The following is a 19927-nucleotide window of genomic DNA, read 5'->3' as shown; positions in this document are numbered from 1 at the left end:
TATATATATATATATATATATGCTTTGCATTTTTTACATTTAGCCTTGTTTTTTCCCTGCTGTCCAAACAGACCTGTAACTTATTTTGGGGTTGTGAACTTATCTAAAATGTAGCTCAATGTTTCCAGGCGCTAACAGATCCCATGTGTTATGAATCAGAGTTTCCCAGACTGACACATCTGCAGTGTTTTCACAGCGCTGAAGTGTGTTTCCTCTGCCGAGGATCGTGGTAATGGGACATACATCTTTGATTCCAATGCAGCCAAAACACAGAGAAATAATGAGGCATCCTCTCCACCAAAGACCAATTACTGCATTCACAGGGCAGTTTCTCACGCAGTTGCATCCAAAAAAGAAAGAAAGAGACAGACAGACAGAACGTGGCTCGAGTCCCTTTGGCCAAAATAAAGAGTCATTAAGCGGCCGAAACCGTTTCTCTCTCCGTCTGTCCACTTCAGTCATTAAAGTAATTACTACATCGAGGATATGATCCGTGAAGCACTTAATAAAGCAGCCAATCTGAGCTCAATCAAAACTAAATATATGACAGGTGTTACCTGCATATGCAAATTACTCTGTCATTTTCAATAGGCTTCTGTTCTCTTTCTTGTAAAGACTTGTGTTGTTATTTGTTTGGCTGTTTGCAGTGGATTCGTCTCTCTCTCTCTCTCTGTGTGTGTGTGTGTGTGTGTGTGTGAGACAGTCAGTCAATAAAGAACAGGATGGGAAGAAACTGATGAGAGAAATTCATTTAAAATTTTATTTAAATCTAAAATGTAATTTTAAAAGAAAAACACTCAAAGACCTAAATAAACACACCTTAGAAGACCTCAGAAGGCACTTTTGATTTTCTGTCGTCCTCAAGTGCACTCACTAAAAGCAAAATTTTTCCAAAAATCTGTAATAAACAATCATTTATTTTGCAGCAAATCAACAATCATCTGCTGGAATATAAAAACATGCACCTGATGATGCCACCTCCACACCCCACTATATGAAAGAAAGCTAGTTGTCACACTCTTCACGCCAATGAATATTTCTTAAAGTTTATTTTTGAAAGTTAATTTCTCTTACACACACCTTAAAGACTCAACAAAGCTATAGAACATTTAATTATCGCATCATTTGTTTGTGTGGTGGAAGTTGTCACAATGGAGCTAAATCCAAAGAATTATAAAACAATAAAAAAAAAAACTATAAAACGTACCATTAGGGCTGCACAATTAATCAAATTTCTAATCGCGATTACAATTATGGATGCCACAATTGCGTAATCATTCAAAGCTGCAATTAATCGTTCAAAGTCCACTTATGTTATTCTGTGTGGTTAAGATGCTTTTTTTAAATTATCTTAATTAAATTAGATTAGTTATCTTAAGGTTTTTTCCATTGTTTTAACTTTAGTTTTAGTATAACACTATAATACCATTTATATTTTTTACTTTTTTTATAATTTAAAGAAGAAACCAATCCGATGTATAGTTGACATTTGAGGCTTAATACTATAGAAAAGCAATAAAAGTTTTTCAGTTAGAGTGTTTTCAGCTCGTTTATTTTCATATAAAAATATGGCATGCAGTTGCATCAAACAATGGAATAAACATCATTCAATGTAAATTGTGATAATCGTAATTAATAATCGCAATTACAATTTCAAGGCAATAATCAACAATTATGATTTTTATCATAATCGTGCAGCCCTGTGTACCATACAAAAAAAATAAAAAATGAAACCATTGGTTTGCCCAACAAAAATAATAATTGTGAATAAATTGTTTGAATTTATAATGTCCCAATACAAATGTGAAAAGCTGCCCTATAAAAAAAAAAAAAACATTTAATTTATTTATTTCTATATAATTGTGTTTGCCATTGATGCAATGCTGCTTCAAAAATTTAAGTTAAGAATTTTCTCTTACCGTGCTTCACATTTGGCAAATGATCCCTTTGAATCTTTTCCACAGTTTCCATACGGATCTCCCGCCGAGTTGACTCTTTCGAAACAGATTCCTGGAGCTGGTTTTGCACCTGTTAAACACACACAATGTTCTTCACATATACTGAACACACAGATGAAGTACAGACGGCTGCAGTAGCGGTTCCTCCAGGCCTGCGGGTGGCGCTGTACTCACCCTGTCCCCACAGTGTGATGCACTGCTGCTCGTGTGTCTGGCAGATGCCGTTGTAACAGTGTCCATCCACACCCTGACAGGTGTGTCCGTCGTGCAGGTAGACATTAGCGGGACATTGAGGATCGGCACCTGTGCAAAACTCCGGCAGATCACAGGAGTTACTGGACTCACGGCACCGGGTCCCTGCAGGCTTCAACTACACAACAAACACATGACAATTACTTAATAAAGTCCTTTCAGCCAATACAAAATAACAGTTTACGTTTATCTTAATTTATTAATGTTCCTGGTTTTATTATAATTGATTCATCAGTGCATGTTATTCTAAAGAATAAATAAATTTGATTGTTTTAGAGTAATATGCAATATTTGTTTGGTTATTTAGGTGGTTTAATAGCCTACTTTTGTTGACATTATTATTTTTAAAATCAAAAACATATAAATGTGAAAAAGATGCATTGACAAATAAAGCACAATGAGAACAGTGACTTAAGTAAATATTTCGTATGAATATAATATGGTAATATTTTATTTAATATTTTATCATATTTGACATTGTATTAAGTAACATTTTATTGTAAAATAACTTGACATTTAATAAATATTTCTAAATAAATGTATAAAGTGCATAATTAAATGCATAAAATACATTTATTTTGCTGCACAATTTTATTTTAAGTACATGAAATTAACAAGATATAAAAGACAGCAACAAATAAAATAAATTATGATGAACGTCAAAAGTTACCTGACAGTCTTCACAACACTGTCCATGCGCACATACGGCTTCGTCCTTCAGTGTGCATGTACTGGCATTACAGCAGGGATTCAGACACTCCTACAGAGGCACATATTCATATAGCGGTTTTTAACATTGATAATAGCAGAAATGTTTCTTGAGCAGCAAATCAGCATATTAGAATAATTTCTGAAGTATCATGTGACACTGAAAATTCAGCTTTGATCACAGAAATAAATTACATTTTAGAATTTATTCAAATGGAAAACAATAATTTTCAATTGCAATAATATTTCACATTTTTACAGTTTTTACTGTATTTTTGTTCAAATAAATGCAGCCTTGGTGAGCAGAAGAGACTTCCTAAATACGTTTTTTTTTTCTAATTGAGATGTGACTCAAGTACATTTGCATATGTGTAAGAATCGTGTCTAAATAATTTCCCAGATGCTTTTCTCTGACTGCTGGCTCTGTGGAAATTCATAAATTGAACATGAGCATTGTTGAGGGATGCACAGACACAAACATTGTACATTTTTGCTATGCATTCTGCACTGCCAGCAACATTTCAACAAAGACATCAATGAACAGATTTAAACCCTCAGGAAACACCTGAAGTGCTCAGACACAAACAAAAGCTTTTCTCTGCGGCCCTCGCAAAATCTCCTGGTCCAGCGTGACAGATGCATCTCATTCTCGTGCTTCTTCTCACAGCGTGGTCACAGAAAACACTGTTTATTTCAGATTTGGAGGAGTGGCTGCTAATGATGCACGACTCACTGGAGAGTGTGAAAATTGTGGCACATATGCGGCGCTTAAGGGAAACATGTAAATGTCTGGATGAAATACGTTTTCGAAAACAAAACATACACATGAGCTCCGACGTACCTCCACATCTCCGCAATCGCACTGCTCTCCCTCCTCGACGTATCCGTTTCCACATTTCTGGCCTCCGTAGAGCACCTTCACCTCCGGCATGTTGAACAAACACATGCCCACACCTTTCTCCATACTCGCCGCAAGATCCTTCTTACTGCACGTACTGAAGACCGTAGGGAAAGGATACCTGAAAGAAAGCAGAAATATTACCTCGGTGATGATTTTTAAGAAAACTGACCGTTCACTCTTGTACGATTTTATGGCGGTTGACAAGCCAACTTATGGTGTATTACCGCCACAAACTGGACTGGAGTGTGAAGCATTAACGGGAAAGAGGGAAAAAATAAATAAACCAACCAACCGGTAGTATTATTATGAAATGTAAATTCTACTTTCTAATCCTGTTATCTTCAGATAACTAAGAATTTCTCTCATATTACTTGTCTGTCCTGAGGCACAACTTAAAAATTTGATATAGTGAAATGAATTACTCCTATGTTTCTCAGTTTCTTAAAGGGGTCATATGATACGATTTCAATTTTTCCTTTCTCTTTGGAGTGTTACAAGCTCTTGGTGCATATGTAATCTTTGGATATATACAGCTGCAGCTGACTTTCCTGATGTAGGATCTTTAGAACCATCTGTGAAGATATGGAGCATTGAAGAGTAATTTTGATCTAGATATTGTTGAACAACAACCTCCTTAGATAACGTTTTCTCATTCTTAATCATATATTGTAGATGAAAATCTACTTGAGGCATAGGAAGCAACCAAGGAGGAATATTCGATATTACAACAGAGGGACTAACTGAGATTTCTGTAATACCCAAAATCGTAGCATCTCTAATTGCTGTGCAACCAAAACTTTTGATTTTATTTTTCCCATATTCCCAGCAATCCTTCAATATGTCCTTTACTGGATGTAATTCTGAATGCCCTTTTACATTTATCCAATAATTCATAGTTAATTTCAATTTTCGTAAACTTATAGGCATTTCTCCCACCTCCACTTGTATGGCTGATATTGGAGAAGATCTGAAAGCTCCACTACATATTCTTAAAGATTGTGCCTGAACAGTTTCTACTTTTTTAATCAAGGATTTAGAAGCAGATCCATAAATTATGCATCCATAATCAATTGCTGACCTAATCAGTGCACTATATATTCTTAGTAAAGATTTCCTACTAGCTCCCCATTCTATTCCTGTTAAACATCGTAGTATATTATTACTTTTTTTGCACTTATCTACCAACTTCTGAATATGTATCTTAAAGGTCAACCTGGAATCCATCCATATTCCTAGATATCTTATATCTTTAACTTGTTCAAGTACTTGTCCATATAACTTCACTTTTATTTCAGGGATATGATTCCTCTTCGCAAAACAGACTAGTTGAGTTTTAGTCACCGATAGTCGAAAACTCCATTTGTTAGCCCATTTTTCCACTTCATTAACCGCTGATTGTATAACTCTTGTCACATGAGATACATTACGACCCCTTTTCCATATCGCTCCATTGTCAGCATAGAGAGATCTTCCTATATCTATTTTAACAGTTTGGAACACATCATTTGTCATGATATTAAACAATACTGGACTGCACACACTTTCTTGTGGAGTACCATTATCTATTTTATATATCCTGGAATATGAATCACTTCCCCAAAGAGTACTGTGCGCATTAAAATCCCCACACCATATCACTTCTTGATGACCTATTCTCAAGATACTTTCTAACACTTCCATACTAAGTCTATTACAAGGATTATAAAAATTAATCACCGTGATAAATGACAGAATTTTCATTTTTGGGTGAACTAACCCTTTAAAAACAACCCAGAATGCAATAACAACCATAAAGCAACTGCCTAGCAACCACCCACAAATATCCCACAAACATTCTAAAAACACGATAGCAACTCCCTACTAACGACTCACAACATAGCAACCCTAACCCACTCAGAATGCCACAGCAACCACCCACAAACATTCTAAAAAATCACATAGCAACCACCAACCAAGACCTTGGCAACGGCCCACAACACCCTAGTATTGAGTTTTAAATGCACAGAACATCTTATTTTCTTCAGAAATTGTAAAACTCTAGTTCTTAAGTACTTTAGTTTTCTGTTTCCCACAAGACATAGAAACACTTCCACGCATGGTGGAGATGATTTCACTGCAAACACACACACACACACACACTCACACAGTAAAAGTGGCCCACAAATCCACTCTGAATATCACTGCTCCCCTGTGGAGCGTAACAAAATTTTTCACTGCAGCGTCTACATGACGAAATCCCGAGTTTACAAACAACCCAACAGCCAGAGAAATTACAGCCCTCGTTTGTGACTGACAGCGACTCGATCGAGCTCCCAGAGAGAAGCATATGGTGCATATTATGAGACTGGCTGATGAGCTCATGATGGTGAAGACCATCTGTGATCAGGGAGGGATTTTAGGAGGATTTAGGGATGGTGATTGCAGGACTCGATGCAGGTGTGAATCATTACAGTCAGCCGGTTTCATTAACACACTGAATGCTACATCACTAAACATCCTGATGAATTAAATCAGTATGATTGGTTGAGTTACAGCACATGCTGTAGATCTGGAGGTTGAGTATTAAACACACAGATGCTCAAAGACGTTCTTACAGCGTTACATTACTTAATCTAAGAATATTTAAAGGGGTCATATGATGCGATTTCAAGTTTTCCTTTCTCTTTGGAGTGTTACAAGCTGATTGTGCATAGATAAGGGGCATAGAGGACCTACAATAATGTATAGTATTTGAAAAATAATGTGTTTTTTGAACATTAAAGCATGTCAACATATTCTGTTACACCAAATACACCAAATAATGATCTTTAAAAAAGCATCATATGACCCCTTTAACTATTTGTACTGCATGTTATGCCAAATATCACTATAAAGATGAATTTTCTTTTAAATTTGAATAAAGTTCAAACCCATGAAAAATGGAAATGAATTACAATGAAGCACTGCAAGTGATGCAAATTAATAAAAAATACTGTATTTATACAAGATATTTACACAGACTATATGGGCATTATTGCAAAATAATCAGACCCTAAATATGTATACACACAAATACTCTATACAATACAATCAATCAGTCAATAAATGCCATTCATTAATTGCCAAGTTTGGGGCCAATAAAACCTTTATTTGTTTATTTTCAAAAAGTAATACTTGTATTCAGCATGGGTGCATTAAATTTATCAAAAGACACAGAATGTTTTTTTTTTTTTTACATTGTTTATAAAATCAAATAAATGCATTTTTTTTCATCAAAAAATCAGTAGAAATGTGTCACATTTTCCACAAAAAATATTAAGCAGCACAACTTTGATAATAACAATATATGTTTGATGAGCAGCAAATCAGCATATTAGCATGATTTCTGAAGATCATGTGACACTGAAGACTGGAGTAATGATGCTGAAAATACAGCTTTGATCACAGGAATAAATTGCTTTTTTAAATATATTACAGTAGAAGACAGTTATTTTGAATCATAATAATATTTTGCAACATTACCATTTTTTCTGTATTTTTGATCAAATAAATGCATCCTTTGGAGCATAAGAGACTTCCTTAAATAAAAAAAGACTGACTGCATCCTCAGCATGCCTCAGTGCTTCTGCACGAACAGGAAGAGAGCCAGAGCTCATCTTCAGACTGCACTGCTGTTGAATATTACTTCTTTAAATACATACAACATGCTTAACTGCTAAAGATGAAGCACAGACTGGAAACTTTAATGCATGTTCTTCAGACGGAAACTCATAACCCGCCTGTTGTAGCTCGATTTTCTTTCTCGAGGTTGAAGATTACTCGAGTCCTGTGTGATTGTGATGAGTTTGTATTCTGTAATAGCTCTTGAATTATTGAAATTGTTTGGCACAGACGGGTTTGATTGGCTCTGATGTGATTGTGATGTGTGTGGTGCGTCTCTGCTGTGAGATGTCATGCAGTTAGAAACATCTGTCAGTGCTGTCAAACACATCGCATGGCGATAGGAACCGCGGGAATCCATCCAGGTTGCCTGGTTCTGGTCTGGATTTCCAACATCAACCATGACTATATGAAATGTTTCAAATTTGGTTGTTGCATTTGTTTGTACAAATTAACATTACATAGATCCCATCTATGTACATTTTCCAACATATTTAGCATTTTGGTCACAGGCTTCTCAATACGGCTTTCTTGATTTATAACCTTAAAGGGGTCATATGATGCGATTTCAATTTTTCCTTTCTCTTTGGACTGTTACAAGCTCTTGGTGCATAAAGAAGATCTGTAAAGTTGCAAAGACTAAAGTCTCAAATCCAAAGAGATATTCTTTATAAAAGTTAAGAGTTAACCACGCCTACCTAAAACGGCTCGTTCTAACACGCCCCCACATATCTACCTCACTATGTGGGAAGATTTACATAACGCCGCCCAAATGTTCACGCAAAGAAAGAAGACGTAACTTTTATTCTCGATGTAGTTTTGTTGTTTCCGCCGCCATGTCGTAAAATATCACTATAAAGATGAATTTTCTTTTAAATTTGAATAAAGTTCAAACCCATGAAAAATGGAAATGAATTACAATGAAGCACTGCAAGTGATGCAAATTAATAAAAAATACTGTATTTATACAAGATATTTACACAGACTATATGGGCATTATTGCAAAATAATCAGACCCTAAATATGTATACACACAAATACTCTATACAATACAATCAATCAGTCAATAAATGCCATTCATTAATTGCCAAGTTTGGGGCCAATAAAACCTTTATTTGTTTATTTTCAAAAAGTAATACTTGTATTCAGCATGGGTGCATTAAATTTATCAAAAGACACAGAATGTTTTTTTTTTTTTTACATTGTTTATAAAATCAAATAAATGCATTTTTTTTCATCAAAAAATCAGTAGAAATGTGTCACATTTTCCACAAAAAATATTAAGCAGCACAACTTTGATAATAACAATATATGTTTGATGAGCAGCAAATCAGCATATTAGCATGATTTCTGAAGATCATGTGACACTGAAGACTGGAGTAGTGATGCTGAAAATTCAGCTTTGATCACAGAAATAAATTGCTTTTTTAAATATATTACACTAGAAGACAGTTATTTTGAATCATAATAATATTTTGCAACATTACCATTTTTTCTGTATTTTTGATCAAATAAATGCATCCTTTGGAGCATAAGAGACTTCCTTAAATAAAAAAAGACTGACTGCATCCTCAGCATGCCTCAGTGCTTCTGCACGAACAGGAAGAGAGCCAGAGCTCATCTTCAGACTGCACTGCTGTTGAATATTACTTCTTTAAATACATACAACATGCTTAACTGCTAAAGATGAAGCACAGACTGGAAACTTTAATGCATGTTCTTCAGACGGAAACTCATAACCCGCCTGTTGTAGCTCGATTTTCTTTCTCGAGGTTGAAGATTACTCGAGTCCTGTGTGATTGTGATGAGTTTGTATTCTGTAATAGCTCTTGAATTATTGAAATTGTTTGGCACAGACGGGTTTGATTGGCTCTGATGTGATTGTGATGTGTGTGGTGCGTCTCTGCTGTGAGATGTCATGCAGTTAGAAACATCTGTCAGTGCTGTCAAACACATCGCATGGCGATAGGAACCGCGGGAATCCATCCAGGTTGCCTGGTTCTGGTCTGGATTTCCAACATCAGCCATGACTATATGAAATGTTTCAAATTTGGTTGTTGCATTTGTTTGTACAAATTAACATTACATAGATCCCATCTATGTACATTTTCCAACATATTTAGCATTTTGGTCACAGGCTTCTCAATACGGCTTTCTTGATTTATAACCTTAAAGGGGTCATATGATGCGATTTAAGCACTGGATAGCTGGCCAATCAGAGCACACCTCGCTTTTCAGACCGATGAGCTTTGTAAAAATCGACGCGTTTCAAAAAGGCGGGGCATAGAGGAGAAACAATAATGTACAGTATGTGGAAAATAATGTGTTTTTTAAACTTTAAACCGCATAAACACATTTCATTACACCAAATACACAAAATAATGCTCTTTTTAGCAACATCATATGACCACTTTAACAGGTACTGTATACCATTCTGGTCTACATTTACTAGCTAAATATTAGAAGTGATGATACAACTTATTGTACTCTTTCTTTTTGATCCAATACCAATTAATATGAAAGCCAACATCGCTGATACACAAATAATGCTATGAAATACAGTATTTGATATTTGAAATATTGAAAAATATGTGTGTGTGTGTTTAACTGAAAATTCATGCAGTTTTATGCCAATTAATAAAATATAAATAATAAAATATAAATACAAATAAATTAAAATTGAAAATATTATACATTTGTTTTCCTTTTCATAGTTTTAAACTGCAAGAATTATCCTGCTAAATATGTATATTTATGAGTGTGCTAAGTATATGTGTGTGTGCATAAAATTCTATATATATATAAACTAAAAATTCATGCAGTTATCTATCTATCTATCTATCTCTATATATATATATATATATATATGCCATATATATTCTTTTGTTTAAAATTTTATGCCAAATATGTATTATATTATTATTATATTATTTTATGATCGATCCTCTCGATAAAACATCATTATCAAAAACATGAACTCATCTCTATCACATTTGGCTACTAAACAGCACGGCTGAGCTGGTTTACAAGGCAGACCAGCTGAAAACCAGCGCTAAACTAGTGCAGATCAGCATGGTAATTCAAACTGGGTTGAAAACCAGCAAAATATCAGTAGATTGTTACATTTCTGGAGAAAAAAGCATGTAAAACTCACTGCCACAACCATGTTTCTTTCCATCTACATAACCTGTATGTATGACATTCCATAAAGGTTTGCAATGGCAAAACGATGGCAGCACTGTCATCTCTTTAAACTGAACGTGTGACAAGTGTTCAATAAATTCAGTTTTGAAACTCAAACTTTGCCAACCATCAAGTAAAGACCTGGGCAGCGTATTCCTCCTACATCCTCAGAGCTACAGCTTCTCTTTTCAGCATGTACCAGCGTTTGTTTCAGAATCCAGTTGGCTTTGCTGTGGCCATTAATATGCATCAGAGTCACCGAATACTGTGATGTTCGCTTTGTTCCTGGCAAGCGCACTGAGTCCACGGGGCAAACGCGAGCACGGAAATCTGGCTCGCATCGGCCCTCACGCTCACTGGACCAACTGTACCCACAATGGCCAGTGCCAGGGTGGCATGAGCCTGCGGGAGGGTGAGAGATAAGCAGATGCTTCCTCCTGCCTCCTGATGCCAACCCAGTGATCAGCGCTCAGCGATAAGCCACAGCGACTCGAGTGTGTCTAATCTCTCAAACACCTCCTCTGGACTGGGCTCAACAGGAGCCCCACATAATGGAGAAGCTGCCATGGGCTCAGAGATCTCGCTGTGAGTGCGGTTTGTTCTCTACGAGGGAATGAGGAGCTTCCAAACGCTCTACAGAAGCACAGGAACAAATATAGCAGCGTTAGGAGCCGCAGCAGCTGTGTGCTCAATGGAGAGAGTCGCCTACAGAGTTCTACATCAGTATTTATGTAATATTTAAATGGATAGTTCATTTAAAAATGTTGAGTTCTGTTCATTTACTCTTCCTCATGTTGTTCTGAACATGCATGAACATTAAAGACGATATTTTCAAGACAACATTTGACCCCATTGACTTTCATTGTATTTTGTACGTTTTGATTATGTCTCATATTGTCTTTGGTCCCTGACCTTCTGATTTAAAATTGTTTTTGTTTCTAACCACAAACTGAAATGTACTTTTTTAGTTCGTTTGAATTTTCCCTATTTTCCTCGCTTTCCTTCGCTTTCATTCGCTTTTAAATAGCTTAAAAGCGCCGTGCGCATTTTACATTCACTTTCGAATTAGCGGCAATTCGGCGTCAATTGCTTGAATGCAACAATATGTATATTGTATGTATACAAAATAATGTATAATATATAACCAAATAAATAAGAAATGTGATGCGACTGTCGTTCGGCACGCTGCATTGAGCAGCCGCGTTCACTAAATGATTTTTATTACTACAAAAAAATCAAAATGACGGTGGGGGTCGGTGGGCAAGTGACGTAACCGGTGTTGCGGCTTAACAACGGTATCACCATCAGCACCATCTATCGCGGCAAGCCTACTTCAAACCTCTGAGGGATTTTCACCACTTACGTCTTAATTAATGCAATTACATAGATGTGAAGCTCGTAAACGAGCACCTGCTGTGATGTTAAATTCATTGACGCTTTGATCTATGAAAGCTCTGTTAGAGGAGACGCAGACTAATGCGCTGTAATGGAAGAAATATCCGTCTTAATTGTCTGATTCCAGATTCTCATTTGTACAAATACATGACAAATATGTTTCTTATTTTCTGTCTCTCTGGATCAGATCTGTTTTTTTCGCCCGGTCCTTCATGACACCTCTTTATGAGCACATGATGGAGCGTCGCGTTACGGGTTTTTCATGGCTGCCATCCAGCTAAAACACTGGTGCGGATGAACTGATACACACTAGACTAGAGGATGCTGGGATTGAGTTGGCCGGTGCGCAACCATCTGCCTCGTGAGAAAATCTAACATGGCCTGCAAATGTGTGATTTACTTGCCTGGAATCACACAAGACAACTACTATTACAGTATTATTAATTATTAATAATATTACTATTACAGTACATTATTATTTCCTCATTAAAAATATATAAACCTCACTTTAGGTATAAAAGGTATAAAACTCACTTTAAAAATATTATTTATTTAAACATTAATATAATTCTAATTATATTTTAATTTATTTCATTACTATTTGATAATATTTTATTTTCTATTTTGATTTTACATTTAGTTACAGTTTTAGTAGTCTTGTTGTTTGTTTTTTATGCCTATAATGGTTTCATACATTTTTAACTTCAGTTTTAGTTTTAGTTATTTTAATACAGCAATTTAAACAATTAAAATGATAAATGAAATAACAATAAAGAGTTTATATGTGTATGTGTGTGTTTAAGTTTGTTTCAATTAACTTTAATATCCCTGATCCATAAAACAATAACATTCTCAGAAATACACAATCACTTTCTGATGAGTAAATATGTGCTGCTAAATAAGTGAGTTTATTCCTAAAAAGAGTTTAATCAAACCATTATTGTTTAACGAATGTAATCAGTATGTGCTAAAATTGTCTCCATGTTTAGTACGAATGTGTTTAATTCATGTGTGTAGAGTTGTTTCTTCATCACAGCTCTCAGAACATCTGACCATAAAACCGGTCGTCCCGTCTAACAGATGACAGAATAAATAAGCAACGAGTTTCACAAGCTCTGATGTGTTTATGAAACGACTCTCAGCTGGTTTGCGCGATGCAGACGTCATGAACCAGGAAGCATGCTAATGAGAGTGTGTCTAAAGGCTAAAGGCTAATGCTGTCCCGCTGGGTGGGGTGTTAAAGTGTGCTGTTGTGCAGATGACCAAATGGAGCTCATTATGGAGTAATGAGGCAGAAACAGAGCGAACCGCTAACAAACAGACAGAGCCGTCATGTGCTGAGCAGGCCGGAAATTCTGGGTAAAACGGAATAAGAAACTGATTCACACTGACAAAGTCAGCTGATGGGTTTGACTGGATTTTACACAGAACTTTTACTGTGGGCTGTTTGTTCTTCTTTGGTCAATTACTTTAATAAAAACATAAATTTTTTCACAATATCTTCTTTTGAGTTTTGCTGAGGAAAAACAGTCATACAGATTTGGTACAAAATTAGGGTGAGAAAATGACAGAATTTACATTTTTAGGTAAACCGTTCCTTTAAGAAAAAAACATTTTTATATATACTGTATTATATATTAATTATATATTTTATAATTGGCTTCTTATGAAACCTCACACCTCTTTTAGATTAGTTTAAAAAACGTTAAAAATTATTAATATTTAAACTATATAACATTTAAAAATACATTAATATTAGCGACCATACAGAGATTAATTGGTTTGGAAAATGAATTTGCGGACAATTATCTTTTTTTTTTTTTTTAATCACCACACCATATACATTAATGCAAAAATAATGTTTTCCAAACATGTCTGTCATTAGTCCGAAAAAACAGGTAGCCCCACCGACCAGAACCATAATTAAAGTTCTGAAAGCATCACAGAGCCTCGTTGTGAAATTGTGAATGTCCTTATTATAGCACATTAAACCGATAAAGGAATATTTGAACATAAAAACAATTACACACATCAATTTTAAGGATCCCAGTGCAGTTTTCTCACCCAGTGGAGGGGGTCATGATACACCCGCCGCGGTCCACAGTGGCTCTGCAGCCGCAGCCGCGCTCCGGCGTGTCGTGGTTCATGCCGAAGTTGTGTCCGAGCTCATGGGCCAAAGTAACCGCAGCGCCGAGAGGGTTATCAGAGTGATCCTAGAAGACCAAGAGAGCGAGAAACCATCAGTCAAACACAATACAAATAAATGCTTGGTGAATTCAAATAAGCAATCAATTCCAATTTAAAACAAACAAGAGCAATTTCTTCCTCCGCGACCCCAGAGACCCGAGAGGCGTTATCCTGTTCCACCTTCCCTCCCCAGATTACATTTATCCCCACATCTCTCCTCCTGCATGTTTGTTTTTCTCTCAGAAAACGCTTTCACATGAGACCCGTAATGAGCAGACGCTAACGGCCTTTATAATGACTTTTCCACAAATCCATCAGAGCAGCATATCTGGAGGTCCGCTGCTGTAATCGCAGACCGTTCTGCAGGCTTTGTTTGGGGAAGGGTGTGTGCTGATGAGGCAGGACAGACACAATTACAGTCGCTTTGGTGAGGACGTGTCTGCCAAACACGTGAAAACCAAATTAAAAGGAGGGAAAACCGCCAGATCCAGTTCAGTTCTGAGTGATTATGAGCGTGAATGTGCAGAGGAAAGTTTTATTGCTCAGAAGGTGCTCTTTCAGAACTAAAGAGACTCAGAAACCAAACACTGGAACAAAATGATTTAAAAAGTTTAGGGTCAGTTAGAAATGAATGATTTTATTCATCAAGGGTGCATTAAAATGATCAAAAGTGACAGTAAAGACTTTTATAATGTTTCAAAAGACTTCTATTTCAAATAAATGCTACTCGTTTGATCTTTCTATTCATCAAAAATCTTGAATAAAATCAGGATTCATTTTTTTATAATAAAACAGATTAATGGATTAATTTGAGAAGAAAATACTGTTTCAGTCATCAGAATTTCATGTTGAATTCTATGTGTTACTTTCAAATGCTTTATAATTTTTTTGGGGGGTGAAATTTACAAGCTATTTCTGAGCGAAAATTGTTTCTACATTTCTTTCAGTGTATGAAGCAGCACAACTGTTTTCAACATTGATCATAATCAGAAATGTTTCTTGAGCAGCAAATCAGCATATTAGAATGATTTCTGAAGATCATGTGACACTGAATGAGTAATGATACTGAAAATTCAGCTTTGATCACAGAAATAAATGACCTTTTTTATATATTAAAACAAAACACAGAAATGCTTTTACTGTGTTTTTGATCAAATAAATGCAGCCTCGGTGAGCAAAAGAGTCTTCTTTTAAAAATATTTTTAAAATTGACCGACCTCAAACTTTTGAACCATAGTTTATATTTCCTATAAGGTACATGTTTAATCAAAAAATCTTTACAATTATTGTTGGCATGATCACATATCTATACACAACTCTCCTGCCAGCTTTGGGCATTTATAACTGTGTCAGGCAAAAATGCTGATGCTTATGAATCCAGCACATTCTATAATGAGCCTCATTTGCATAGAAAGGATGCACGTTTGTCAGGAAAAGAACGACTTAATTTAAATATGCATGATGCAATTTGCTTTCCGCACTAGAGGAGCGTTTGAGGGACAGGAGTGTTAAAACAACCAGATCAGTCTGAAATCAAGCAGGAAAACAGCTAATTGGATTTCCAAAAGCCTCATTGGTTAAAAGATGCTTATGTCTGAACGCAATGTGGCAAAAGTTGCAATTTTCTCACTCTAGAGGACACAAATTTAAGATTGCTGTTTTTTTTTGGATCATAAAAATCAGAGAAGCAGGAGACTCGAGCAAAAGTCTCCATCTGCGCTCCATTTAATCTCTTTTAATGTCATTTAGTGAGTTTTATTTCTAGTGGATGTGAGATTGGAGAATTCTGACCGTCCGGGGAGCTGAACACAATCATATAATCTGCTGATGCCATGTGTATCTCAATGCATTTTCAGGAAGCTTTAGTTTGGTTTAGTGGGAACTGGTCAAATGAGGACAAAACTAGATGTCATGAGATCGTGCCATGTTTCGGTGAAATACTGTGGCTTTTATGGTGGCAGCTCCACTCAGTCAAACAGCAAAAACAAATGTCCGACATTCAAGAGGCGGCCAAAGGAAATACAACACATCCGATGAATGAGTCAATGAAGAAAACATGCATGTCTGCTGTTTTGACTGATAAAGACAAAATATTTTGGTAGAAACCACATATGACCATAATGATCTATAATGGAGAAGCTTCATATAATGGGACCCTCAATCAAAACACAAATATCGAGATGGTCAATTTTACACATGAAACACATCATGCAAGCAGAATGAAAGCAATAGTTTGAATTGTCTGTGCTATTAAACCGGAGGTGTTATTAGTCAGGTAGCCGGCTATAAATACGACAAGAGTTTAACTATCTTCAACATACTTGCTGAGCAGGAACACATACAGCGCTTTCCCTCGACCACAGACGCTCTGCTCTGATTTAGTGTCTCAGCAGGATGTTATTGTGGAGTGCTGCTGTGTGATCAGTGTGTTGGGTTGATTTAAGGGAAGCGTCTCTAGAAGTTAGGGTTAGGGTTAGTTTAGGGTTAGGTTAGGTTAGGGGACAGTTAGAGGTTAGGTTAGGTTAGGTTAGAGGACAGAGTTACTGTCCTCATTTGACACAGTAAAAGAGCAGATGATCATCTAAAAGTTAGCAACCACAACAACCTCAGGTGAACTCTGGATTCAAGAACTAAATCATACTTGCAATGGGACTAAACATACATATAATAGAGATATGATGTGTAAAGTAAACGTATATATATATATATAATAATAATATAATAATATATATTTGTTTTTATATATAACATTTATTTATATTAAATATATAAGTATTTTACAGTTATTTTTCACTTAATATATATATATATATATGCACATTTAAATCAAAACATTGCACAAAAAAAGATTATTTGGTTTCAAATGAATCAACTCAGACAACATACTGTTAAAAAAGACCAAAAAAAATAAAATAAATGAATATAAAACATCCAAAATTTGAAATGCTCAAAAATATCAATAAACCTCCATGTAATCAGGAATGATTGACAGATGTCACTCACCATGACGATGCCCCCTGACTGTTCCGCAGTGCACATGCTCATAATGGGAGCCATGCCGATGGTGGTGCCCTGGAAGTAAACGCCACTGAAGAGAGAAAACAGGAAGTCATGTGACACACGTTCTTCTACAGCAGGCTGTGTAAAGTTTCAATAGAAACAAAGTGTTTTAAATACAAATATGTGAATAAAACCTCATGCATTTTTCAACGTTTCAAAATAATAAATAGTAAAGCAATTCTTCCTGGAAGAAGAAGTGCATTGATTCTGGTGGTAAAGCTCATGCTGTGTTTTCTACCTGCCGGCCCCGAGCAGTAAATGTGTTTAGCAGTCGAACCTGATGAGCTGAGCGTTATCGTGGGGTCTCTGCGGGAGCAGCTTGACTTTTCTCCAGTCCAGGAACTCGTGGAGCGATGTGAACGGATCCTGTGTGATGGAGCATTTGTCTCCGTCACTCCACACCTCCAGCCCCACCAGAGCCACACGGATATTCAGCGATCTGTAAAACTGAAACACGGCAGCGCTTGCTTTCAGCAAAGCAGAGGTAAAACCTGACAAAAACTCACTTTAGATACACAATTTTCACAAATATGTATCTATGTGTAATTTCATTTTTGCCAAATTATTGCATCACATCCAGTTAAGACATGCTAGAAATTGTCTAAAAAACATAGAAATTGACTAAATACATTATATTAAGATGTAGATAATATATATTCAGATTTGCAATATATATATTCAGGATTTATAAATATTCTATTTATAATATTCCAATTTACACTTATATTTTTTAGAATTATAACTCTAAAGATTTATAAACACATTCCGATTTACAATTATAGGCCTATAGTCAGTTATAACTATTCACAATTTACATTAATATATTCAAACTTGTAACTATATTTTCATATTTATTTCTATACATATATTCATGATTTACATTTATGTATTCAGTTTTGAATCTATATATTCAAACGTTTATCTACTGTATATATATGCCAATTTACATTTATATCTTCAGAATTATAACTACATACAATTTACATGTATACATTCAGATGTATAACTGTATATTCTGATTTACTTCTATATTTTCAGACTTACAACTATATATTTAGATTTACTTTTATATATTCACAATTTACAATTATACATTTGATTTGTATCTATATATTCAAACTTACAACTATGTAATCCGATTTACATTTATATATTCAGATTTTATATAATTATTACATATGACACATATATAGAAATATATGCATATATATATATCCAGGGGCGCCTTAAGATAACCAAAGGCCCCTGGGCTACAGCATTACAGTAGGCCCCCTGACCCCAGAAAACCTTTTTTTTTTTTTTATCTTCCTAACAATTATTTGTCAAATTTCGTTTTTTGTCTTGTTAATATGCCAGTTAACATTCACAACACTGTTCTGCGTAAAATGTGAATATAAGCAAATCTGCAAATTCACTCTTTGCCACAAGGTGGCGCTTGTGGAACAGCAGAATTATATAGCCGTTACATAAAGTAAAGACTGCGTTATTACGGGCATTATACAGATAATTATTATAAATAATTATTCAAAAAATATAATTTCCCTGCAGCCAGTGGGCCCCCTTTCCAGTGTAGGCCCCTGGGCTTCAGCCCCTTGAAGCCCGTGCATTAATGTGCCCCTGTATATATCTATTGCACTTATTTTATTTTATACTGAATATATACATGAATGTTGTTGCACAAATATGTACCTACTACGTATAATTTTCTTGCTTGTTTTTTGAATGCTAAAATGCAGATAAGAATGACTAAATAAGAACATTTCAAGTTAACGTAAGAATTTTCCTTCCAAATTATGTGTTTTCTGCAAGTATTAATTATTCATTCATTCATTAAGCATGTTGACATGCTTTCCAAGTTTACCTTGTCCACGTAGTTTGCTATTTCAGCAAGTCTCTGTTTCACTTTCTCCACGTCTTTCCCCTGTTTCTGATACTGAAATGCAACGAAGGACAAAAAAAAGTCTTTAAACTGCAGCCAAATGTGCCGTTCACTGGCCTGCTGTGGTAAATGTCACATGAGGTAATTCATTTTCCACGGGCAGCGGCACACAGATTTTGAGCCAAACACGACCAGCAGTGTTTGAAGTTCAGACTGTCAGTTTTACAAAATAAAAGCACAGACTGGAAATGTGTCACCCATGATTGCTGTGATTGTTGCAGGAGAGACAAAAATCAGGATGGAAGCTTGATTGCAGTAAAATTAGCAAGTCAAGAAGAAATGCACTATTTCTAACTCTTTCTTTAACAAAGTTTTGTTCTTGTCCATAAAGCACCACAGGACGGGATATTTGAAAGGTAGAAAGAATTATACTGTAAACAATGTGTTTCTTAATTCACATTACAAACAGTCAGTAAAGAGGTCAAGTGATCACAGCTGGCCGTCTTCATTTCCTGTCCAAACAAACAATGACCCTCTAATCTGCTTTGACCTTTGACCTCTTGTCTTTCTTAAACTCAGGGTCAAGGGGTCATGACCTTGCACTGACGCAGCTATGGAAGTCTCACGCCAATGAATGGAGTTACAATGATTTAATTTGGTGAAACTCAGCTGGTCCAGGGCCATACAGTTATTTAAGCACTATTACAATTATTTAAAATAATAAAAAAAATAAATAATAATAATTGAAAAAAATTGTTAATTGAA

The 19927-nt window shown here is 35.6% G+C and overlaps 1 protein-coding gene across 1 annotated transcript in view; it reads right to left on the bottom strand.

Moving 5' to 3' along the window:
- The window catches only part of LOC107711343 (disintegrin and metalloproteinase domain-containing protein 12-like), a 116677-nt gene that overhangs the window by 4634 nt on the left and 92116 nt on the right, over nt 1-19927 (bottom strand). Inside the window, exons 10-16 of the mRNA XM_016516332.1 lie at nt 17561-17730; nt 17227-17311; nt 14101-14249; nt 3760-3937; nt 2881-2970; nt 2133-2328; nt 1920-2028 (exon numbers count right to left, since the gene is read on the bottom strand). Coding sequence (XP_016371818.1) covers nt 1920-2028; nt 2133-2328; nt 2881-2970; nt 3760-3937; nt 14101-14249; nt 17227-17311; nt 17561-17730 — 977 coding nt within the window. The remainder of the gene's footprint in view (nt 1-1919; nt 2029-2132; nt 2329-2880; nt 2971-3759; nt 3938-14100; nt 14250-17226; nt 17312-17560; nt 17731-19927) is intronic.

This window comes from Sinocyclocheilus rhinocerous, unplaced genomic scaffold (assembly GCF_001515625.1).
Source record: "Sinocyclocheilus rhinocerous isolate Xijiao unplaced genomic scaffold, SAMN03320098_v1.1 scaffold402, whole genome shotgun sequence".
Taxonomy (NCBI): Eukaryota; Metazoa; Chordata; class Actinopteri; order Cypriniformes; family Cyprinidae; genus Sinocyclocheilus; species Sinocyclocheilus rhinocerous.
The sequence above is the reverse complement of the archived record's forward strand: the minus strand, read 5'-3'. Positions and strand labels throughout refer to the sequence as shown.